This window comes from Myotis nattereri (assembly GCF_964212035.1).
Source record: "Myotis nattereri genome assembly, chromosome: 1".
Classification (NCBI taxonomy): Eukaryota; Metazoa; Chordata; class Mammalia; order Chiroptera; family Vespertilionidae; genus Myotis; species Myotis nattereri.
The window spans coordinates 23,640,222-23,666,408 of record NC_138075.1 but is presented as its reverse complement, the minus strand read 5'-3'; the positions used below and the strand labels follow the sequence as shown (position 1 = coordinate 23,666,408).

The window sequence follows — 26,187 nt, the reverse complement described above, 5'->3', positions numbered from 1 at the left end:
TTTATTTTCATTTCAATTTTCCTACAGTTATCTTTTGTTCATGACAAGTGGTACTATTTTCAACTTATGATAGTGATACAAAGTTTCCTTGAAAATAAATTTATTTATGTAGAAAAATGAGTTAAGCCCTGTTTATAATAGCAAAAAAAAAAAAAAAAAGTGTAACTCATCTAAATTTCCCAAAACAGGAGGATGGATAAATAAACTGTGGTATATTCAGATAGTGGAATAATATACAACAGTTCAAATGAATATAAACTTGGGTTGCCCTAACTGGTATGGCTCAGTGGATACAGCAGTGGTTCTCAACCTTCCTAATGCTGCGACCCTTTAATATAGTTCCTCATGTTGTGGTGACCCCCAACCATAAAATTATTTTTGTTGCTACTTCATAACTGCAATTTTGCTACTGTTATGAATCATAATGTAAATATCTGATATGTAGGATGTATTTTCATTGTTACAAATTGAACATAATTAAAGCATAGTGATTAATCACAAAACAATATGTTATGTAAGTATATATGTATTTTCCAATGGTCTTAGGCAACCCTTGTGTAAGGATCGTTCGACCCCCAAAGGGGTCGCGACCCACAGGTTGAGAACCTCTGGGATAGAGCATTGGCCTGTGGACTGAAGGGTGCTGGGTTCAATTCCGGCCAAGGGCATGTACCTTGGTTGCGGGCACATCCCCAGTAGGGGGCATGCAGGAGGCAGCTGTTTCTAACTCTCTATCCCTCTCCCTTCCACTCTGAAAAAAAAAATCAATAAAATATATATTTTTTAAAAACTTGGGTTAATTATACTAACATGTTTAAATCTCAAAACTCTAATGAGGAGGAGGGCAGCAACTTGTAGAAGGATAATACAGCATGGCATCACTTATCTATGTTTAAAATTTGCAAAAGAAATTGTTATTTTGTGGATGCGTGCATCTGCAGTAATAGTATAAAAACATACATTGGAATCATAAGTACTGATAACTTTAGGGTAGAGATGGAGGCAAATTTATAGAAGAAATGTCAACTAAAAAAAATCAGAAGCAAACTGTGCCAAAATATTAAGGTTTGATAAAGCTGGGTTGTGAGTTATATTATATCTAACACCTTTTTGTGTGTTTGTACAAAACTTCATAATATAAAATACTTTAAAATAAATAAAACACAAAATCCTGTTATTTTAACAGTCTATGAATTTAAAGAAAAATAATAGAGCAAGAGATACAAGGGCGAAATATTATGAAGGCATTATGCCTTGAGGCTAGTTCAAGAAACTCTGAATGTTGAGAGACAATGACTTCAAAAATCCCCTGTTGCCCTAACCGGTTTGGCTCAGTGGATAGAGCGTCAGCCTGCTGACTGAATGGTTCCAGGTTCAATTCCGGTCAAGGGCATGTACCTTGGTTGTGGGCACATCCCCAGTGGGGAGTGTGCAGGAAGTAGCTGATCGATGTCTCTCTCTCATCGATGTTTCTAACTCTCTATCCCTCTTCCCTTCTCTCTGTAAAAAATCAATAATATATATATTTTTTAATTTTTAATTTTAATATATATATTTAAATATATTTTATTGATTTTTTACAGAGAGAAGGGGAGAGGGATAGAGAGTTAGAAACATCGATGAGAGAGAGACATCGATCAGCTACTTCCTGCACACTCCCCACTGGGGATGTGCCCACAACCAAGGTACATGCCCTTGGCCGGAATCGAACCTGGGACCCTTGAGTCCGCAGGCCGACGCTCTATCCACTGAGCCAAACCGGTTAGGGCAATAAAATATATTTTTTTAAAAATCCCCTGTAAACTGTAAATTTCATTAGTGCAGGAATTGTGTCTGCCCTGCTTTGTTGAGGCAATAAATCCTCACTACATAGCAAGTTCCATGAAGACAAAGGCTGTATTGGCCATTGCTGTATCCCCACCATCCAGCACAGTGCCTGGCATATAGGAGGCCTTCCAAATATTTGTTGAATGAATGAATGAATGAATGATCCCCAGCAGCGGTGATGTTATTCCAATCTTTACCAGCAGGTGGCACTTGATCCTTGGCCCTAAGGTGCCCACAAGAAATTTTGCCAGAGAGGTCAGCCTGGCCAAGAGCCATTAACCAGAATAGACCTGGGTAGAGAAAGCCCATTAACAAGACTGCCACTCAACAAACCCCACCCCCCAGCTGACTTGGAGTGGCTGGCTGGAGTGCCAGAGGAACTCACCCTTTATCAAAGCTGCAGAAAATAATCTGGGGAAGGAGCCAAACCCAGCATGTGATATCCTGTATACATCTGCATACAGCAGGTGCCTGTGGGCGGCACCCAGCCCATGTTCTTATACACCTGTGCACATCTGTGCACGGCCTTATTGCGGTGACAATCTGCTTTGCTCATTACTACCTCATGTTGTGACTTCTAATAGTCTCACCCTCCCACCCCTACCCTCTGCTACCCACTTTCCTCCTAACCCTCACCCAAATGCCTATAGTATAAGCTCCTCCATGATCTGGCCTAACCTATGCTCCCAGCCTCACCCCATGGCTCCACGGCAGTTCTGCCTCTAGGCCAATGCCAACGGTGAGGAGCCCTTGTCCTTGGGCAGTGCTACACCTCTAGGCCCCACTCCTGCCACCTCCCCCACACGCTGCCCATTGAGCACCAGACTCCAGCTCACAGGGCCTCCTTGTCCTCTGAGCTCTGCAACCACAACTGTTCCATTCCTTTATACTTAACATGAAGCTTCTGATACTAGAAAGCGCACTCACTGGTACATAGCTGTTCCTTTCTCCGACTGATGATAAGTAATTGAGTCGCTCTCCCAGCAGGAACAATGCCTTTTTCTCTGGAACCCATCCCTATTCCATGCTCCCCACACTTGCTTTTAGGAAGCATGTATTCACTTGCACAGATCAGGAAAGGAAAAAAAAAACCAAAACTGAAACACGTTAGGTGCTTCATTAACCATCGTTGACTGATTCTGTGTATGTGACTTGGCAGTCATGGGTCTACTGTCCGCCTGCTTTAAGCTTGGCCTTCCATGGGCAGCAGGAGTTCATTCACTCATTCAACAGGTACTTAATGAGCACCACATATACCCAGCTCTCTTCTAGGCGATGGCAACACGGCGATGAACAAAACAAAGCCTGTTTTCATAGAACTGACATTGGCATGAAACACAAACAGATACATAATATGTCACCTGGGAATACGTGCTATGAAGAAACATAAAGCAGGGTGAGGGGAGAGAGAGGGGGGCAGAAGTAGAGCAGAGATCTGAAAGAAGTCCTGCTGAAATGTGGGAGAGGAGTGTGCAGCCAAGGAAAACAGCCAGTGCAAAGGCCCTCAGAAAGTCCTGGGCATAGAACTGGGGGTGCAAGCCCTTCCTGCTGTGCACCACGACTAAACCAACTGGTCCATCGGACCCAGGCCAAAAGGGCTGCCAGGTTTCTTCCCCACCAGCCCTGCATTGCCCAAGGCTTTCTGCCCTCCGTTCTGGGGACACCTGACATACCCAGGCGAGGCCGAACGCCTGGCAGCCAGGATGACCCCTGACTAAGGAGCCGCCCCTCGGTGTGAGGGCGCCCCCCGGCGGGCAGCGGGTGGTGCCTGGGGAGAGGGGAAAGTGTAAATCTCTGGGTTGGGAAGAACCTTAGCCCTGCAAAGTGACTGAGTCGCGCTGACACTCAGCTGCACAGGCAGACACACAGACCCGTTCCCCCAGGTAACCGCCATGCCGCAGCCACACCCGGGCGGGTTTCCTACCCAAAGTGCCCCCGAGCCAACGCCCATTCCCGCGTCCGACCGTCCGTGTACCCAGGCCCACCTGCGCCCAACCCAAACATTTGTCCCGGTGCGCAGGTTCCGCTGCCAGCCCCCTGCGCAGAGATGCCTCTGTCCTCACACTCTGGACCCCCCCCCCCCGCTCCCCCCTCCATATCCTCCACCCACCTGCGCTCTGTGCCCGCGCAGCCCCCCTGGACCTGAAGCCCCCGGAACGCCCACCCTGCTTCTCCTGCCCAGTTCCTTCTCGGACCCCAGCAGCACAGGTTAGCTGAGGGCGGGCCAATGGAGAGGCGCGTTAGGAAAGGATTTAACGTCGGGTCTCGGCGAGCTGGTTCGAAAGAGTGAGGATGGTGTTCCTCTTTCCCCTCCGCTTTTGGAAAGTGGGCCAGACCTCCAGGCCCCGGCTCGGGCCGGTTCCCTGCAGCACTGAGGTCAGAGGGACGGGGAGCAGAGCCCGGCGGCACATCCCTCCAGGAGCGAGCGCACAGCCCCAGCCCGCGTCCCCCAGCCCCCACGCTTTCTTCTCTAATGCTCACCCCGTGGGCCGCCCTCGTGGCGGGGTTGGGGGCGCAGCCCGGGGCCGCTGCAGGGTCCCGAAGCGCGGGAGAGCCGAGGCCGCCCTCGCCCGGGGGGCGGGCTGCTGCTGGCCCCAGCGACTGCTCCTCCAGGTCTGCGCAGGTGGCCGGACTCGCGGCGGCGGCTGCGCTCGGGGCGGCCTCCTGGCCTCGGGCTCGGCGGGCCTCCTGGGGCTCCCCCAGCCGGGTTGGGCCGGCTCCGCGGGCGGTGAGCCCGGGCCGGGCGCGTCCTGCTCCCGGAACAGACTGTACACCTTGGCTGCGGCCGCTGCGTGGTGGCTGCCCCCCGGGCGCCAGAGCCGACTCGCGTCCCTGCCCACCGGCTCGACTCGTCCCACCGGGTCCCTCTGAGCACGACCCATGCCCACGAAGAGAGCCAGGGTGAGCGGCAGGAAGCCCCTCCAGGGGTTCCACCGGGTGCGCCCGGGGCAGGGGGCTGGCGCCGGCGGCCTCATGGCGCCGGGGGCCACCGGAGAGCGGGGCGCGCGGGGCGAGTCCGGGGCTGGCAGTCGGTTAACCGGGCCGTCAACGGGCTGCGCTCGGGTCCCTTTCGGAGGCCTGCTTCTCTTCGTTTGGGGGGCCCCGAGGACTGGGCGGGGGAGCGGCCCGGGGCTGCGCGCCCTGCGCCGGGCGTCTGCGCTGGGTCCCCAGCTAGGAGCGCGCGGCTGCTGCACCTTCGCGCCTTCTCCCTCTGGCTGTGGCCTTCCGAAGGGGAACTGGAAGGCTTTTATTTTTGGAAACCTCTCCCTGATTTTTCGTGTCTTTTATCCACACCATGCCCCCTCCTCGGAGGGACAGCTCAGCCCCCTCATTACGGGAGAGGGAGAGAGGAATTCCAGCAACACCCACTTTGGCACCGCGAAGCGAGCGGGCGGCGAGGGGGGTTAACCCATGAGTAGCTGCGGGTGGCTCAGGGCTGACCCGAGGGCTGGTACGGGAGATGCCGCCTGCAGTAACAGCGGCACCGGAGCCACCTCTCTCCTGTCCTGGGCAAGCTGGAGCTGCTGACCTGTCCCGAATTTATCTCCCGCCACTGCCCTCAGAGGCAAACTCTGGGTTGGATGACCAAGGCTGCAGCCTCGAAGGCCTGAAGGAGACCGGGAGAGGTATCAAGAACGGCGTGACAGAATCAGGACCGTAGGGACCGACGTCCGGTCCCTTGGCTTCTCGCCCCGGCCACTGGGGGCGTCCGCCGGGGTGCAGGCTAGAGCTGGGACCGCGCGGGAGAGCACAGGAAGGTCGCCTGGGGAGGCGCGCGCCCTCTAGTGGAGTTGGCCGCGTCCTTGGCCATCCTGCAGCTTACAGAGCGACCTGCCGCTGCCAGCCACCTTCGCTCCCTGTTCCTGTCCCCTTTCTGTTGAGTCAGGGTCAAGCCCGATGGCAGATCCTAGAAGAAGTGTTCCCTTTTTCACAGTGGGTAGACCTGGAAGATCTGGAATAAGCTCATTCAAGAAGACAGTGTGTGTCCAAGAGGGGAATGAAACCCTGGCTTCCTGCCTGGGCGCAGAAGTCCATCCCTCCCTCAGGAATTTCACCCAAGGGGGATTTAATCTGCCTCTGATTGATCTGGTGCTCACATCTTCTTGCGTTGGCAGTGAGGGGACAGGGGTGCAAGAATGCCAATTGCCACCCACCTGATTACCTCCAACAATCAGCTCATCACTCACACCCCTGGCCCGCTGCCTTAAAGCCTAAAGGCCTGGCAGCCACGGCTGTCCCTGGTGCGTTTCTGTAGCCTACTATTGCCTAGAGAGACAGAGCAGTCAGGAGGGCACCAGTTTGCAACTTCCCACACTACACAAGGGACAGGCAGTTACTACCTAATGTTGGAATACGCCCTCAACTCCTGGCCTTGGCCTACACAGCCCTGTGTGACTGGCCCCCTATCTGATCTCTCTCACCTCTTGCATTGCAGCTGCATTGGCCTTCTCTCTGCTCCTTGAACAAGACAAGTTAATGCCCACTTCCCTGTTTCTGGAACACTCCTCTCCACAATGTTTACAGGAACTCCACATCACTTCTCTCAGCTCAAACATCACCTCCTAGAGTGGCCATCCCTGGACCACCTTCCCACCCTCCCCTCCCCCGCCCCAACCTAGAGCAGCCCTCCCATTCCAAAGTCATCACTTTCTAACACATCACCATTTCACTTTCATGGCTCTAGGGACTAGTTGAAATGATCTCATTTATTCCTTTACTTGGATAACTGGCTTATAGGATGGGCTGAACCTGAAGACATCAGGACTTAAGGATAATCAGGAAACAGCTATAGTATTTTTCTCCCCTCATTGCCTTCAGCCATGTTATGGTGAATTTCCTTTCCCCACCCTTAATCTCAGAGTTTTTGGCTTGACCTTCCCTATCAGCCACAAGAATAGTTTCATGTCTATAATTAAGACCAATTTTTCAGGCACTAAAAACTCTGGTCCTGTCCAAATAAAAAAAAAATCCTTATCCAATTTAATCAATCGAGAATCCAATTCAATACTCCTCCCTGCCCCCCCGGGACTGTCCCCTGGCTCGAGATCCGACAGTGGAGAGTGGAGTGTGGTCTGTTTTTCTGACCATCCTTTTCGGTGGAGGCTCCTCCGTGTCAGGGTCAGGGGTATTAGAGGAAACATGGCAAAGTCTTATGTGACAGGAGCCCTTGGCTGGCAGGTGCCACATGCTGGCTCTTTCATAGGCACATTTGTGAATTCTTGGGAGGCTCCCTGCAAGACCTCCACCCTGCACGGCTGTAACAAAACACTCTCCGGTCAACCTCTTGCAGGTCCCTGTATCCTCTGCCCTCGCGGACTTTCTGTTCCATGCCAATAAACCAATGGTGAGTGGGCTGCTCCTCCCTCTGCCATAGAAGCCACTCCAGACAGGCTCCACAGTCAGAACTCTCCAGACAGACAGTATCCACAAGTCTCTTCATTTGTGTTCATCCCCAAACTCTAAAGACATATGTTGGGTTCTCCCAACAACTTTCTTGTTGTGCTTTGGTACCTCGGGGTGCTTGCAGCTCCCAGCAACTAAGCCAGCATCAGTGGAGGGAGAGTCATGGGGAGTCGTGCTGGTTTCTTCTTCTTGAAGGCCCCCAAATTCTGCAGCTGGTTCTCTTGGAGCCCCCTTTACTTGGTTGGCATTGGGGAGTACCCTCAGGGGAAATCTCAGCCCTGCCTACTAATGCAACAGTTCTCTACCTCAACGCTTTAGAAAAAATAGATTTTTATTGATTTCAGAGAGGAAGTGAGAGGGAGAGATAGAAACATCCATGATGAGAGAGACTCATTGATTAGCTGCCTCCTGCTCGCCCCACACTGGGGGATCAAGCCCTCAACTCTGGCATATGTAGGAATCGAACCATGACCTCTTGGTTCATACGTCGACTCTCAACCACTGAGCCAAGCCAGCCAGGCTCTGTGTCAACACTTTTTTCAATCCCTTTCATTCATAGACTGAGGGATATGGCTTGATAGTTGTTGAACTTGTTCTGCTGTTACTAAAATGTGTAGGACTTCTCTTTGGAATGTGAGGATATTTAGTCCTTATTGTTCTACCCTTGTGGCTTCAGCAAAAATTCAAGACCACAGGAAAAATCCTGTTCAACAAGTGAAAAAAGTCATTATTGCCTGACTTTCCAAGCCACAATGGTAGCTCTAAAGGAGTTGATATCTTGTCTCCTCAACTCAGCACTGTTTCCCCAGAACCTAGAATAGTGCTTGACTCTAATAAACAGCCAAGAAATATGGGTTCAATGGATGGCTAACTGAATGAATGACAGAATAATCTCATGAAGTAAGGAGGGCTGGTATCATTAGACCCATTTTAAGAGAGAAAAACTGAGTTCCTGGTAGTATTACTGGTCCAAGTTCATGTGCTTACTGCCTTGAGGGATGGCCCTAGGATCTCCTTAAATTCCGGGTCTTGTGTTTTGGGATGAATGCCATCTTGATTCCCAGAATGCTCAGCTCTTTCCCAGAGACATTGCTCCGTCCCTGTTATCCACCCAACTCTTTAGTTCCCGACTCCTTCCCTTCCCCCACTACCTGCCAGTTCCTTCAGGAGCTCTCCTCTCCATCCCTCCGTGCTCACCTCAGATCCCCATGAGCCTCCCAAGGCCAGAAACCTTGGCGTCATCTTCGGCCCTGAGTTATTTTTTCCTCCCGTGTGTCCAAGTCATTATTACTGCTCCGTCTCCTCCGTCTGCACTTCTGGAAGTCTGCCGCCCATTCAGCCTCTCACCGCTTGGCCCCAGCCAAAACCCTCAGGCAGACACACTTCCCACTCCGCTAGGGCGCCCCTCCTACTCCTTGGTGAGTACAAATGGTCCTTGGAAATTCCCACCCTGTTCTCCTAGGAGCCCACAACCTGGCTAATCACCCCTGAAGACTGGCATCTCCTGTTCCTCCCATCCCAGTGCCACCCTTCGGTCCTGTCTCCCACTTACTGCCCATCACTCCTTTCCCTGCAACTATTGGGACCTGTTGATGCAACTCTTCAAAATCTCCAATCCCATAAATGCTTGAGGTTTTTCTTTCTTTTTTTAAGCTGCCAAAATTTAGAGAGTCTACTAGGGTTCAAGCACTGCATTAAGCATGCTACATAAATTGACCCCTTTAACCAGATAAAGGGGGCATCATGATTTCTGCCTATACAAAGGAGGAAACTGAGGCTGGAAATAGCTACTGCTTTACACAGCTGATAAGTAGCAGATGCAGGATTCATCGGAGCCCAAGCTTTTAAGACTGCACCATCTTGCCTCCCCCTGAGGCTTGTGGCTCTGTAACCCTCCTCACATTGAAGAGGTATCTTTTCCCAGCCGCTGTTACCGCCTAAGTACCTCGACTGCACATCCCTCCAATACCCTCTTCCCTGCCTGCTAGCCCACAACTCAAGTCCCTGGGGACGTGGAGTTATAAGAACTTTCTGTCCCCCTCTACCCTCCCTGCCCAGTAGGAGAAGAGAGGCTAAATGTTAACAGCATGGCCCCTGACTCACCATGTGTCCCTTCCTTACCCTTGGTCCCAGCTCCCCCCAGTGAGGCACCGAATGCTGCTAACCCTACTCACCCATCTCTTGGGTCTGGGGAGGGAAATCACCTCTGGAAAGCCCTGCAGAGAGAGTCCCAGGGCCTTGATAAGAGGATTCCAGTGGGGAAAGTATTGCCAGGACATGTAACCACGAGTGGGGATGTTGGACACCCAGGGCACCCTAATTGCTTTCCCATGTCTTGCTGGAATAATGCTGGCAGCCAGAAAGCTACCAGAACCTGAACTAATTTGATAAACAAGGACCAAAAGCAAGGACCACATTTCTGCTCCCTTTGCTGAGACCCAGACTCCCAACAGAATTCCAGGGATTTTTTCCTCCTTGGAAGTGACTGGACCTCCAGCCCTGAATTCCTCTCCCCAGGAGAGCTTGTTCCCCTGCTCGGAACAAATAACACATTTCCTGGTTAATCAGTGGGCAGAACAGCCGAAAAGGAAGGTTGATTGGGCCCCAGCTTTCCAGATGGGAGCAGCTCAGGGGCTGGGATGCCCTCGTCCAGACACTGGGCAGCTGGGACCCCCGCACTGCGCAGCTTCACCTCCAGTTTGGGAGACACAGGCTGTGGGAAGAGGCCCCAGCTCCCTCCCGCACAAGGTTTTCAAGGCCCACAGAGGCTGCCAAGATCACTCCACCTCAGACACCGTGGCCTGGCATCGCCCCCACAACTCACAGCCACCCTGCCCTGGACCGCCTGGGCTGTCTCCTCCCATGAGCACGGATGTTTCTGTCTTCTGCAAACTGAGCTCAGTTCTCAGCTACGCTTGGCTTCTATTTTCTTATCTGACGATAGAGATAATGTTGCTCTTCTTGCCACACCACCTTCAGGGCGAAGTAGATAACCAGCCCCATCTACCCTGTGAAGGGAGGGGATCAATCACTGCTACTCCATTTGCCAGTGGGTATTTCTCGAGCGCTTAAAACGTACCAGGCACTGTGCTTCGTGTTTTGCAGACATTTTCTCCTTTAGTCCTCACAATAGTCTTGTGAAGGAGGTAGCCGGTGAGGAAATGAAGGCTCAGAGAGGTAAAAATGACTGCTCACAATTGCAAAGCTAGTAAGTGGCTACACTCGGATTCCCCCCTGGTTTGTCTGGCTCCAGACACGAAGCCGGTGCCAGCGTCCCGAGGAGCCTTTCTGTGGAAATGCGGCTCCGGCTGCCATTCTCTGAAATAGACGCATCCCAGCTGTTCGTGGTGTGGCCAGGGGTGCTGGGGGCCACATAGAACTGCTGTCATGAGTTGGCCCACCAAGCACATCTCACCTCCCCCCCCCCCCCGCCCCGCACCTATTTACAGCGAGGGGTCTACTTTGGGTCAAGGGCAGACAAAGGTCATCATGGTGAGTTTTCGTGAATCTGACTCGCACTCACCAAGGAGAAGGAAAGAAGTCCAGTTTGTCCCACATCAAATCGTTTTCTGTTGCTGAGAAAGGCTCATCTTAACCCTCAGCCTTTCTCTTTGGACGAGAGAAGTGGCGTGAACAAACATCTCTGTGGCCCTGGGTGGTGGGCGTTGTAATCCCATTTCACAAACGCAGAAGGGTGAAGGCTCTTGCTCAAGGTCGTCCAGCTAGGAGTTGAGCCAGTGTTCAACGAAAAAGGCCGACCGGCTCCAAGGTCCGTGCTGTTTTCACTGCAGCGAACTGTACTCGCTCCAGGATGTCCTGCAGTGATGTGAAGTGGGCAGCCCTTCAAGTAGCTGATTTCACTTGTTTCCCTTCATTTCCAGTCCCTGATACAAGGGTGGGCTGATCTGAAAGTTCTGTGCATTTAGCTCAAAGCTCAGACAACATTTCCTACTTACCTGCATGAATTCCTTCAGCCTTTGGCTGAAGTGGAATCTTCTAGAACTCCTGGGGCTGCAGCATAACTTCTCCCCAAGTAGAGACCTGAGGCCTAAGCAGGAAGACAATGTGAGCGAGCAGTCCAGAGACCTCCTTCTCTTAATTCCCCCCAGTAAGACCAGAGCTGCTCGACTGGGCTGGGGGCCGCATGGATGGGATGGGGTCACACATTGTATTATCCTTTCAGAATCTCCAGGGAGAAAGCCCTGCGGGTCCAAGGGCTGGGCAGATCTACCCCGAATTCTGGAATGGCAGGCAGGAATTTCAGGACAAGGTGAGCAGGAAGCAACTTTTCTTGGCTGTCATTGGGGTTTCCCAGCCTGTCCCCACCTTGGTTTCCAGCCGGGACACAGTGACAGCCCAATAAATAGAGGTTGTGGGGACAGCAACAGAGGCTGCTGTAGGGTTGTTCCTAAATTAAGCTCTTCCAGAGAGGCCTGTCAGCAACTTCCTGCTCTTCATTATCAAGGCAAAGAAAGAGGATGACACCTTCTGCCACCATCTCCTGACCTCCATTTTCCCCGGGATGGAACGGCGAGATGAGGACACTCAATGAGGTTTGCCCTGCTGCCTCCCACTACCCTCTAGGAACTCAGACCCTTAGGAATAGGCCCAGGCCCTAAAACTCCCCACAACAGGACACAGACACCAGGCTGGTGGGGGCGGGGGTAGGTGCAGCCCGGTCCCAGCCGGTCTGCCATGACTCACTCCTTGTTTCCGTCCACTCTGGTCTGAGCGCCTTGGCCCAGGGGCCTCTGGGAGGCTGTAACACAGGCTGGCCCCTCGCCCATCGGGGCTCAGCAGACAAAAATTAAAGATCTCACTTCTCAGGAACTCACACAGACAGCAGAGGCATGCTCTGTGCTCTGCCTCACCAGACCAGACCTCAGGCCGGAGGAGGATGGAGGCCAAGGGAGGAAGGAAAGGCGTCTCCGCTCCTCCCCCTACTCTGTTCCCCCCACATCCAGTCATGAAGCCCTGCCCCCTACCCACTCCTCCTCAGGTCCGTGCCTGAAGACGGTACTGCTCCCAGCACCTCCTCAGCACCACTTCACTCTTCCCGCCTCTACCTGAAGACAGCCATGACGGAAATAGACTTGAAAGCAACCATCAGGCATTTTCTGGCAGCATTTAGGACAGATCATGGCAGGGACCACAGACCCTAGTTATAGGCCACATGTGTCCCAGGGTCTCCCTCCCTGACCATGTCCCTTCCCCTCCCAGGACCCCAGTTTCCTCATCCATAGGGAGGATTTTACTAGATGAACTCACATTTGCTGTCAACACTAAGATTCTGATTTGAGGAGCAGACAAGGCAAGGGATGGGTATGGATCCAAAAACTGCAGGAGGGACCTCCCTGAGAGATCAGCCAGCCCATTCTTCAATTTATGGTGAAGGAAACTGAGGCCCAAAGGGCTTGTCCCAGGTCACATGATTGGTTATTGGCAGCACCAGCACTTGAACCAGAGTCTCCTGACTCCCAGGCCTCTCAACTCTTTCTCTTTCAACTCCCCCAGGAAGCTGGGAGCTATCTGACCTTCTTGGCCAGGGAAGCCACAAGTGACTGTGCGTGTCAGCAGCAGGGCCTCAGAGCCTGGGAACGTCTCTGATGGGGTAGGTGCAAGTGCCAAAGCCGCTGGTGGAGAGGGATGGGGTTGGGGGCCAGGGAGGGTGTATCAGAGATAAGCTGTCAGCATCTCCCTTCTTCCAGTTGGCAAGAAGAAATAGAGAAGTGTCCATGATGATTGAGGGGAAACAGTCCCCATTTCTGATTAAGCCATTGTTCCATGAAGTATTGATATCTGTTTGTCTCTCTCTCTCTCTCTCTCTCTCTCTCTCTCTCTCTCAGATACACGCACAGTCTCTCTCTCTCTCTCTCTCACACACACACACACACACACACACACACACACACACACTGTTCATGCCTGTCTAACCTATGAAACTTGCCACCTACAGCCTTGGTCTCCAGATGTATATTGATATTCTCAGGTGCACTATTTGGTGGGGCCTGGAATTGCTGAGATGCTTCTAAGCCCCTGCCTACCTCCTAATGTTCAGCCTGCTTGGCTGGGAACATGATGCCCTTCATTCCACAAACATTTTTTGAGCACCTAATATGTGCCAGGCACTGAGGATGGGTGGGATATCCTCACTGCCTGTATGATGATAAGTGCTTCAATGGAAGGACTAACACAGACTTTTGGGCTCACTGAAGAACTGCCAACCATGGAGGGTGGGGATTGGCTAGGGAGCATTTCTCAGAGAGTCCTGACTGTCAGTTAAACATTGAAGGCTAAGGGAACGTTCACTCTGTGTGTGTATGGGGCGGGGGGAGACAGGGGATGGACATGCCAAGGAGAGGCACTGCATATGCAAAGGCATCGGTGTAAGACAAAGTTGGGTCTATTGGAGGAATAACAAGCAGCTTAGAGAGTTGGAGTTTACATAGGAACAGGGGTTATGCAAGGGGATAAGGCTGGAAGTGAAGGTTGTGGTCAATTTATGGGGGCCTTAGCTCTAGTCAGTTTATTTTCTCAGAAAGATGGACCTGTTCCCTGCATCCACACCACCATTTGGCCTTGGAGGGGACAGATTATTTATCCAGAATTCTAAAACTCATGTCCTCTGATCAATAGCAAGGAGATATTGGGGTTGGGGGTGAGGGAGGGTGGGTTGAGTGCCATCAACCTATCCAAAGCCACTCGATACACTAATCGACATAAAGCCAGTGAGCTTGCCTTGCTTAAAAGCAATCCCCAAGCCCTGCTTCCAACCAGTCTGTTCCTCCGCACATGGCTCCCTTTTTATAGAACTTACTAGAGGCCCAATGCACGAAATTCATGCAAGGGGCTCGGCCCTCACAGCCCCGCTTGCCTCGGCTGGCCCTTGCAGCCCTGGCTTCATCCAGAAGGTCGTCCAGACGGTTGTTCTGCTGTTCAGTCTAATTAGCATATTAGCTCTTTATTATATAGGATGGAGCTGCCGATGTGGCAGATCTGGCCAAGTCTCTGCTGCCATGACCCACCAACCTGACTGTCCCTTCTTTCCCAACCCTTCCTAGGTATCTCCACTGTCTGAATTCCCCACGTGCTCTGGCCCAGGTTCCCCTGGAGACTCAACCCCCAGTCAGGCTTCTGTCTCCAGTCTCCCTCAAACTTGGCCTCAGGTTCCTCTCCAATCCCACAAGCACATGTTGAAGTGTCATAATATGTATATCCAAGTCCACCCACTCTGCTGCCTCCCTCAGAGCTTGGCCCATAGATAGATAAGCCATATGTATTTGACATCAAACAGATAGCCATCATTTATTGAGCACCTCTTTGTCAGGCCATCAGTGTTGCCAAGAAGAATAAGGATTAGTCGCTATCCTCAAGGAACTTCCAGTGTCGTAGGAAAGGCAGCAACACCTATCGTAGTGAGTGCTGTGATCGAGATAAGCCCAGGGTACAAGATGAATACAAGGACAGGAACTCCAGGATGGGAATATGAGACACCTGATCAAGGAAGATCCTAGAGAAGAGGCTATCTGAGTGGGGTCTGGAAGGCAGGGCCAGTCTCAGCCTGGAGAAGGCGGAAAAGATGGTGAGGAGGAGGTACAGCAATGATTACTAGAGCCAAGTTTGCAAAAATTAAACCCCACCAGGGTCTACCCCATTTCCCTTTTCACTGGGGTCCGATCAGAGAAATTTTACCAGATATTTGAATGATAGTCAGATGAAATTAAAATGATATTCAACATGGCCCAGCAAGCATGGCTCAGTGGTTGAGCATCAACCTATGAACCAGGACACTGCAGTTCAATTCCAAATCAGGGCATATGCCCAGGTTGTGGGCTCGATCCCCAGTAGGGTGCATGCAGGAGGCAGCTAATCTATGACTCCCATCATTGATGTTTCCATCTCTCTCTCCCTCTCCCTTCCTCTCTAAAATCAATAAAAACAGATTTTTTTAAAAAGTGATATTTGAAGTGGATAGGCTGGGAAAATGCAGAATGCATAGTAATATAGTTAGATATATGTATAGATGTTTAAACAACAATTCCCCACATGGAAGGCTTGGATGGAGCTCATTGAGATCTCCATCATGAGACAGGGCTGGGATCGGTACAAGACTTCTCACAACTTGGACGAAGTCAGAACATTTTTATCAAATTTTCACATGACATGGAACTGGAGAGATAAATGTGGATGATAGGAGCAAGATATCAAGTGATCTATATACGTTGAGATTTAATAAAAAAAATAAGTGGAAAAAGTCTTGCATGTTGGTCCAAAAAAAGCAATAATTAATGACTGAGGGATGCTTGCTTTGATAGTAGTTCATGTGAAATGACCTTCTGTGGATGGTGAGGGGGGAGGTGAAGTGAGTTGGAAAAGGAGATCCTAGTTCACCACTGGTTTGAAATAAACTAACAATGTAAACTCTAAAAGGTCTGGTGCCATCTTGGATAACAGCCAGGGCTCAGAACTTGGAGGATAGCAGTGTACTTCAAGTTGTTGAGATGCAATGGCAGTTTCATACTTGATTCTGCCACCATGTTGTAAATGGCTTATTAGAATCTTTAAGCATGTTTATGAGAAGGTGACCTGATGGAGATGAATACAACCCAGGAGGAGCAATTGAGATACTGGAGAAGAGAAATCTTGGGTGAGGAGAGTCAGGCAATCTTCAATTATTTACAGGATTATCAGGTAAGAGAGGGGTTCGGTGTTCGGTGTTTTCATTAGTCATAACAGATTAACTGTAGTAACAACACCCACACAGTAAATTTATTTTGCTCACACCCAGCAGAGCTCGGATCCACATGTTCATGCAGTGCCCAGGGTCCTTTAGTCATGGAGATCCAATGTAGAGATTCTTCTGCCGTCTCATTCAGCCAGTAGATAGAGAAGGGTAAATGTGGAGGAATGCACATGCTTCTTAAAGGCAATGTCTGAATAAGAAAGCGGCAAACAACACTCTGTCCACATTCCATTGACCAGAACTTAGTCACATGGCTATTTCTTACAACAGGGAGCTGGAAATGTAATCTGTGTGCCCAAGAGAAAAAGGCTGTGGGTGGGGGCTTTAGCACTCTAGACTTGGAAGAGACTGACTTAGGAGTGAGAAGAGTTTAGGGTTTAATATATCCACCCAACAACTTGCACACAAATAATGTAAGCTTAGTAGCATTATTCATAAAAACCAAAGATTAGTTATTGGCTAAATGCCCACTGACTGGTGAATGGATCAATAAAGTCTGATATATCCATACAATGAAATACAATTAAGCAATAAAAGGAGTGAACTACCAATACATGCTACCACATGAATGAACCTCAACATTATACACACTGAAAGAAGCCAATCACAACATCACACATTCATTTATATGAAATATAAAAAGGGCAAATTTACAGAGATAGCAAATAGATTCAAGGGACAGGGGTAGGAGTGGGGTGGTTAACAGTAAATGGGCACAGGAGATCTTATTGGAATGATAAAAATGTTCTAAAACTAATTTATGGTAATGATTTGGTAAATTTATTTAAAAATAAATGAATTGTGCCTGGCCAGTATGGTTCAGTGGTTGAGTGTCAACCCATGAACCAGGAGATCATGGTTTGATTCCTGGTCAGGGCACATGCTCAGGTTGCTGGTTCAATCCCCAATAAGGGGTGTGCAGGAGAAAAACCCATTGATAGTTCTCTCTCATCATTGATGTTTCTATCTCTCCTTCTCCTTTCCTCTCTATGAAATCATATTAAAAAATAAATTAATTACACATTTGAAAATGGCAAATTGTATGATATACAAAATATGATTCAATAATATTTTTTTGTTAGGTGTTATGCGTTTAGTACTTTGAGGTTGGGGAAAGGAGAATAATCCTGCAAAGGGAATGAGAAAGGAATATCCAAGTGGAAGGAGAAAGTGGCACAGAATCCAAGGAAAAGTTAGATTTAAGGAAAGAAAGAAGAGTCAACTCTAGTCAAAGTTACTGAGCTGTCACATGAGATGGCAAGCTGATGGTATTGTCTCTGCCACAGTAGGGTTCGCAGTTTTGTTCCAGAGCCTGGGTCAGGAACAAGAAAAACAGAGGAACATAGATTTCCACTTACAGTAAGTGCAACATTGGGGTTGTCCAACAGCAGGACAGATCCCATTTCTGAGTCATGAGCCCTCTGATAGTGGAAGTGCTCAGAGAAGCTGGATGGGCAGTGTAGAAAGGCTTTCCACACGGGAGGAAGACCTCTAAGGAGTGTCTGAATCTATGAGCAGTTTGCACCAAGGCCAGTACAAAGACTTGAGTAATCATAGGAAATCGGGGGAAGATAGGCTGAAGGACTAGAGAGATGGCATGAGAGAACCAGTGCTCATTTTTAAATATGTGCATGAAGGCCAATCCTATGTCTGCCTTTGTGTCACTGCCTCACATTTGACTCACATCCCCCTAAGAGGTAAGACATGGAAAGGAGAGGATGCAAGATGAAGTTCACGGTAACCATGTGAAGGGTTCCTGAGATAAGAAGAAAAGATGAATTCACAATAAAAGGAACACCCATATATCAACGATCCCTCCTAAAAATATACTATTATTTCAACTCTGGGTGGTGGGCACATGGTACAGTATACAGTTCTTGTAACATAGAAACTCACACCTGAAAGCTATATTTTCATGTTGACCAATGTCACCCCAATAAATTTAATTTAAATATATATATATATATATACTATTATTTCATCTTTGAAAAAAAGAAGGTATCTGTACATCTCCTGAGAGGCAAAGGGAGCTGGGGACCCATCATGTGAGTGGGTTCAAGAAGATTTCAAGCCAACTGTCTTTATTAGGGCTTTGTTTGTTTGATGCCTGTCTTAGTCACCCACCAGGAATGGCAATCATGGTGTAGAAATATAAAATATCATCGAGAAGTTGGGAGAATCTTATTTTCAAGGACTTGGAAAGCTGTGTGGAGCTTCTGGATGGCCCGAGTTGCCAATGGCCATGACTGTAGCCGCTGGCATTGCTCCAGCATGAGCTCTGATTTCATGGCAAGGGAGAAGGAATCCTTAACAGACTCCAAAGTCAATTCAAAAAGCTATAGTGCTGCCTGGTCATAAAACAAACAATCCAGAAGCGATTCATTTGTTCAGCAAACATTTGTTGGGCGTCTTCTTTATGCAGGGCCCCCTCACAGAGCGTGCAGTCATTCATTCTGAGGTGGGAGGGCAATTACCCCCAAGTTCCAAAGAATATGACAACCCACATGGGTAACAGAGCTAGGTGCATGCTTCTGAACCTGCCTCATGAGGTCAAACTCAACAGTCTTTCTTTCTTATCTCCGGACAAGAACCACAGCTGGAGGAGTGAGGAGGAAGAAGGGAGAGACAACAACAGTTTGCGCTTCTCCTTGTATAAATGATAATACTGATATCTGGATTGCTGCATGTCCAGCTACAACAGACATCCATGTGACAAGTAACTAGAACAACCGTTCCTGATACCTTATCTTGGAGCGCCAAGAATCGGAACCAAGAAAGCTGAATCCTCCTTCCAGCACACGGGAGGAGTAAAGGAAGAGTGTAACTGTGTACAGTGCAAAGGTGGAGCCTCAGCAGAATCTCAGAGTCTAAGGGACCTCAGGGGGCATCTAACCTCCAGCCCATCCACTCCCCCTCCAGGCCCCCAACAATCATCAACATGGCTCCCACAGATTCCATTAGATAGAGTGTTCCAGGTTTCCCCTTCTCTGGTCTCTCCCAGGGCTCAGCAAGCTCATAGATGGCATGTCCTCCACTTCCACAGCACAAGTCAGCTGGGAGAAGTGGTTTTAAAGCTTTGAAACCACAGCTCACAATAAAAAATACATCGTACAACACAATCCACTACCCAAGGGCTTACATCTCTAACCGGAACAACTTACCCTTACGTGCAATGTGTTCTCATATTTTCTATTCCCTCTCTTCTTCTAATTTTTTAAAACGCTGGTTTTAAAAAAAACTCACCATTTGATTTCACAACCCATAAATGTATTTCAATGCTCACCTAGACTAGAGGTACAGGCTCTGGCACTGGAGTTCTGAAGAGGCCAGATAATTCAAGAGGGCAAGTCATGAAGAAGCAACAGGGATGGTTAATGTATCTGCCCCAGAAGAAAGGTCTTGAAACCCTTCAGCCCAGAGAAAAAGGAAGTAAAGAAATATCTCACCAGTTCTTCATATATGCTAAGATGTTTGCTTTGTTTGTTTAAGGTAGAAGACAGTGAGCATTTATTCTTTTTTTTTTTTTTTTAGCATTTATTCTTCATGCTTTCAATGTGAAGCCTTGTTGACTAAGACTGCAGTGGAAATTATTTCAGTTCAACATGAGATTTGTAGGTGACTATTTGCAGGACAAAAGAAAAGCAAGAAATTTTACACATTAAAATGGTTTATGTGACATTTCCTTCTGTTAAAGGCAAAGAAGAGGAAAGGCAGTTGTCTTTAAAAACTGGCTAAATTCTTTTGGATCTGGGATGGTTTTAATGTTTTTTCCAGAAGACAGGGATAGCTTGAGGAAGTCCCGTCTAACCCTAGAGGTCATGACCTCTTCAGATCACCCCAACAAAACCTGCTTATGGATTTTCATGCTGGCTCAGTGCTGGCTGAGGAAGCTTGGGCTAAATCCATGGGTTCCCCAAGTAGAAAGGCCTCCCCATTTCCAGACCCTGAAAAGAGGCTCAAGCCAGAGAGAGAGAGAGAGAGAGAGAGAACTCATGGGCAGGCAAGGGGATGAGGGCTGCTCACTCCATGCCAAGTGCTCTAGAATGGTTGGGGAACCCACGGTGCTGGGGCAGGCGTGTGGAGAAGTTCCACCGAGCAGGGCCTTGAGCTCAGTGTTGGGCAGAAGACAGGTTGTACCTGCACTAATAAGCTGGAATCAAGAGGAAACGCCCAGCAAGAGAAGGCCAGCAACGGAAGGCCCTCCTCATGCCAACTGGACAGGAGAGGACCAAGCAGGGTGGAAAGAGGGCCCATCCTGTGTCCACACCCTGGATTCGCCAGCGGAAGGCTGAACCTTCCAGGGGAAGGGACTTGGGCGCTGAGGCAGATCAGCTGAGGCTAAAATGAAACCTCCTGGGGGGAAAGGGATTAGAAAGATGGCGAGGGACTGCAGAGGCACCCTGCCAACCCTGGGGAGGGAAAAGGTCCCAGGGGGTCTTCAGCTATAATCCCAGGCCCTGAGGAGAGAATCAGAACAGAAGCAAAGGCTGGACAGTCTACTGAATTAAAAGGGGGCAGATAGAATGGATGAGCCCTCCCAGCCCTGCAGGGCAGCAGAAATGACTGCAAGGATTCACAAGCCGTAAACACCAAGGGGGACAGAGCTTGTCTGGGTCTGCAGGAACCTGGCTAGGCCTGGCAGGGGCGGGGCAGGGCCAACCCAGAGGTCTGAGCCTGGCATTCCCTGCAGTGGACTGTCCTCAGGCCCTAGAGCTGTGGTTCTCAACCTTCCTAATGCCACGACCCTTTAATACAGTTCCTCATGTTGTGGTGACCCCCAATTTCATTGTTACAAATTGAACATAATTAAAGCATAGTGATTAATCACAAAAACAATATGTAATTATATATGTGTTTTCTGATGGTCTTAGTCAACCTCCAAAGGGGTCGCGACCCACAGGTTGAGAACCGCTGCCCTAGAGGAAGGGTTACTTTGGGAGCCTCAGAGCCAGCTCTAAAAGCCCCACTAGAGCCAGGAGCTGGGCACAGCCCCAGACAGCTCTCTCCCACAGGGATTGAGGACCCCGGGCATAGCGCTAGAAGTGTGAGGGAGCCAACTTTGCCTCCGGGCTCCACGGTGCAGCCAGGGCAGCTGACAATATTTACGGAGCATTTACATTAACCTCTCATGTGCAGGTCCTAAGATCCCTCCCAGTGGCTTCCACAGAGACCCTCACTCTCACTCTATGTCTGGTACAGACACTTTCTACCAGAAGCAACAGGCTGTGGGTCCAGTCTAACCTTCTTATTCACCCAGGGCTGTGGGCTAGAACCGAGTCTGTGACCAAGGACAAGCCATCTCCCATTTTGGGGCCTCAGTTTATCCAACTGTGTCATGAGGATACTAAGCCTACTCTGTCTGCAGTGATTTCTCCTTGGTTACAGTCCTCCACTCAGCCTGTGATTGCCATGGAAATAGCCCACGTCAAAGGTGACCCAGCAGGCAGGGATGTCACCCGCTAGCCTATGACTAAGGTGGGCTTTGTCATTTTGTCTGCCTACTATCCCTTCTCTCTCTTATTCTTATAACAGCATCTCTTTTCCTTTAGGGAATTGTCCTTCCTTTTTCTAGATCATTCTGATGGAGCATCCAATTGCAATACCTGCCATGTGGCACGTGACCCAAACTGGCGAATCAGATACTCTCCCATGAGTTGAACCCCCCACAAAGTTATAATAGAACCATCCAATGGCAACTCCCCGAAATGACATACTCCGAGGAGTTCCTGGAGCTGACAGCCCCCTTGCTGCCTAGGTTTCTGACCTTCTTAATACCTATCTGTTTGTTCAGTTCTTATTTCTATTATGTTTGCCCCTAAATATCTTTCTAGGACCCCACACTTTTTTCATGTACAAATTAGTCCAAGACCTTGTTGTTGCTTGCAACCAAAGAACCCTAATTTATACACAACTGAGAAAGAGAGCGGCCAGGTGGATTGGAAGCGGGGCCTCCTCTCCGCAGCCCTCCCTCCTTTGTGGCCCCAGGGCAAATTGGCTCAGCTTTCCAACAGCACTCAGCTCATGCAGGAGACAATGTGGGGTAGAGTCGGTTTGCTCAACCAGACTGCAGCCATCAGAACAAACACATATTTATCCCAGATACAAGAGGCTCCGGACCTTTCACACTGTAGGTGCACAGTTGCACTGAATCAAGATCTTACAGTTTGAAGCAGGTAACTCCAGTGGGGACAAAACGTAACGAGTATCAGGGGAGGGCAGATATAAACAGCTACTGAGCAGACCAGTGCTGGGACAAGGCAAATCCCAAGGCATGCAAGTGATGAGTGCTGGGGAAAAGTGGCCAGGGCTCATTTCAGGGTGTTTGGGGAAAGCCCACTCTGTCCCCAAAGCCTTCCACCTCTTCATGAATACTCCCCATTCCTGAAACAAGAGGCCAAAGCACTCAGTTAACACTTAGACATGGGGCTGGAAATGCATCTGTCTCGAGGAGAGCCAGACAATGCTTTCATTCCCTCTCAAGTGTCAAAGATGAGGGTAGACCTTCTCCTGACAGTAGATCTGCATAGGAGAAAGAGGGTTGGGAGCAGAAAGGTTTCTGGAGGCCCAGGAAGCCAAGGACCAGGGCAGCTCTGGGAGTCTGGGTGGCAGGAACCCATGGACTGGCTGGCTTTGGATGACTCAAGAGCCAACCGCCTGCTGTGATCAGCAGCGACTCCACCTCAGAAACAAATTCCCCGTGAGAGACTCTGATGGCAGTCCTTGGGGGCCTGTGCCCATCCTCTGCGTGTGGAGGGGTGGGAGAAGCCCAGGGCTGACAGCCCCACCAGGAATGCCTGAAATAGGAGAGGCGGAGTTTCCCAAAGGAAAATTGAGTTTCTGTTACTCAAGAAGAGAAAGGAGCACTGGTCATATGCATACAGCAGATGTTCACTACACATGGCATACAGTTTAGAGCGGGGGGGACACCGTGGGGGTGGGTCTGGGAATTTCCAGGACACTGCAGAATCTGCCCTGGGGGCCAAAGCTCTTGCTCCAGCCCTGGATTGCATCTCCGTTTTCCCCTATAAAAGCAAGCTCAGGGCAAGAAGGCTGCTTTTTTCTGTTCTTGACAGCTCAATAGAATCGTCTCCTCAGCTTCCAGTCACGCTTGGCTCCTGCTAGAGTAATTACCACCCACCTGTTCTCCATGCAAGAATTCACAGCCAGTGGACACACATCTGGCCTGCAAAAGACATGCTTGGAAGACTCCCAGGCTGCTTGGAACAGGCTGGGGACAGCACGGGGTCAGCCACCAATTCAAAGGCTAGGAAACAGCTGGCCTGAGAGCCATGGTCACTGGGGCCTGAGTGACTGCCCACCCTCACCCCCCAGGCAGCTTGATGGAAGTGGGACTGGTGTGTCCTGGGATGAAAAAAACCCCTGGGACTCAAACCTGGCCCCTGCCCTCTTCCTCCAGCACATTGCTGTCCTCCCCACCCCTACCTGGGACTCCAGTGGTGGGGGAGGGGCCGTGGTCCTGCTTTTCTTGGGATTCCTTTCTTTTTCTTCCCATTGCTGTCCACATCGCTCCCTTCTGAAGCACCCTGGAGCTGCTCTGGTTGAGAAGGGGCCCAACCAGACTCCCTCAATCCCTATTCACACACACACACACACACACACACACACACACACACACACATCCCTTGCCTTGCAGCCTTGGAGGCATCTGAGGAACCACAGGGCTTATTGGAACATAGCTTAAAAACCACTAATCAGGCCCCATTTGCCATTTTCAGATGAGAAGAGTGAGACTTGACAGCCATCCACCCCCAGTGCCCTCTCTATTAACTCTGGGCACCTAACCCAGCCTCCCTGGAGAGAAAACTGGCGGAGTTTGATCTGGAGGGGGGCAGCCACAAGAGCCAACCCTGCATCTGGCATGGGGAGAAGGGCCCCTAGGATGGGATTTTGCCCCTTGCCTGCCCTGTGCTCTCAGTCTCCCCCACATCCTTCCCACCAAGCTGGGCGAGTCCCTGACCCGCCTTGGCCCCTCCCCATCCCTCATCCTGAGGCAGAGGAAGGCCGCCTGCCAGGATAGCAGATCCCACACAAGCTCCAGGCTCCACATTCCTCTCCACCCGGGGGTCAGGGTCAAGTGTGGGGTATTTTCCCAAGCCCTGGGGAATAGCTACAGCTACTGCCCCTGGCTAGAAGGGCAGCAACCAGGGAAGGCAAGCTGCAGTGGAGCCATCAGCTGGCTCTGGAAGCAGGGCTGCAAAGGGAAGGGGCCCAGAAAGGAGGGCCTGAAACAGATCACCAACTTCAGCCCCTGGAAGGAGAAATAGAAGCTGGTGACGGGAAGAGGAGGTGCATGGCAAAAGTCAGAGCTGAGGCTGAGATTTTCCTACCCCAACCCAGCTGGTCCTCATCCAACTCACCCCTCTGAGTTAGCTGGGGTCTGGCCTCTCTGGAGACCCTCACTGGCCTGTCTGGAGCTCCTGGGGCAGAAGCCAAAAGCAGCCACCAGCCTGGAGATAGCAGAAGGGCCAAGAGGCCCCTTTGCAGTCCTGCAAGGGGACAAAGGCTGAGTAGGTTGGGCTGGTGGGAAGGCTCTGAGGAGGAAGGAGGAAGCCAGATGAGTAGTAGCTGCTGAAAGGAAAGACTCTTGGGGCCTGGAAGGTGTTTCATCAGCCAAGGCTGGCTAAATGGTGCCACAACCGCCTCCTTCCTTCTCACTTCTCCCTCCTGCCACTCATCTGGCTCACTGCTCTGAGCATCAGGCAAGGATGCAGGTGCCAGACGCCTGGATTCAAGTTCTAGCCACTTCCCATTGCCGCTGTATGACCTTCAGCAAAGATCTCAAGCTCTCCGAGGCTCCACATCTCCTTCTGTAGAAATGGAATGAATAAGATCTACCTTGTAAGACTGTCTAAATGAATGAATGAGAAAATGGAGGTAAAGCTCTTGCTAGCTATTAATTAGTCAGTTGTGGATACTTCGAGTGGGACAGGGAGAGAGGCAGGGGGAATGGGCAAGTATTGGGGATCTTTGAATTTTCAAGATGGGGTGCTTGATGAGTTGGGGAGCTACCAAATTTTAAACTCCATTTCCAAACTAGAGGCTGGGCTGGATGGTGGGTGGCGTGGACCTGAGTCAGGGAAAGTTATTCTGTATTAAAAAGAGGAAAGAAGGAAGTCAGATCTCACGTCAGCCCAGAGCCCCAGGCAGACAGCGTCTCCATCGGAGGAAGGGCTGGTGTTTTGCTCTGTTGCCCTCTGGCAGTCGCGTAGCTCCTGTTTTTCTCATTAAGCAGAGCTGTAATCTGGCCCCTTTACACTGCTGATACAGGGTCCAGGAACAACTCAGAGTCCCCAAACAGAGAGCATCAGCTGCTTTCAACATCATCTCCCGATGGGGTCAACAAGGTGGGGCCGAACTGCAGGGACCCAGGGCGGACAGAGAGCATCACGTCCGGACTGGAAGCCAGGACCCAGGGTCCTCACTGCGTGCGCAGTAATGCTAGCCACCATGACACCATAAAATAGAAAAGCTAATATTTGTTGAGCACACTCTACTTGCCAGGCCTTCTGTTAACGTGCTTAGATTGAGGTTATCCATTTTTGGTAAGAACACCACAGAAGGGGTGCTGTAGCCTTCTGATTTCATTATGACAGGGTACATGATGTGGGCGTGTCTTCTTACTGGTGACGTTAACCTGGATCACATGGTTACACTTATGTCTGCCAGGTTTCTCCGCTGTTTCTCTACTGTAAAATGCCTCCCACCCTTCCCTTTGGAATCAATAAATATCTTGGTGTGGGGAGACTTTTTGAGATTATGCAAATAGCCTGATTCTCCTCCAACTTTCTCCCACTGGGTGGATATTGCCTATAACAATTATTACCGTTGTGTTGGCCTAATGGTGATTCTGTATTTCTCTCATTATCACTGTATTTATTTATTGGAATGCCTTTGTCAAGAAGAGCTGTACTGTCTTTCCCCCTTTTTTAACTTTTTTTTTTTTTACTGCAGTAGGGACTCGTGGCTATTTATTTTATTCTATGAGTTACAGCTTAACTTTATAATTATTTGATTTGTTGTTGTTAAATCTCCCCACCCATTGGGAGCTCCCACAGTTGGCTCCTGTGTCTTTTTGACATGCCCACCCTTTTCCGAGCACTTACTTATTTTCTGGTACCACGAGATGTTCCAGTATCGTCTTGTTCCATCAATATTTGTGATACGACTGAACGGCAGAATAAAAAAGACCGTGC

The 26,187-nt window shown here is 49.9% G+C and overlaps 1 protein-coding gene across 1 annotated transcript in view; it reads right to left on the bottom strand.

The window, feature by feature from the left end:
• LTBP2 (latent transforming growth factor beta binding protein 2) overlaps positions 1 to 4,802 on the bottom strand; it is a gene marked incomplete at its 5' end in the record, with an annotated part of 99,849 nt that extends 95,047 nt beyond the window's left edge. Inside the window, one exon of the mRNA XM_081095133.1 lies at positions 4,309 to 4,802. Coding sequence (XP_080951259.1) covers positions 4,309 to 4,802 — 494 coding nt within the window. The remainder of the gene's footprint in view (positions 1 to 4,308) is intronic.
• Between the last annotated feature and the right edge of the window lie 21,385 nt (positions 4,803 to 26,187).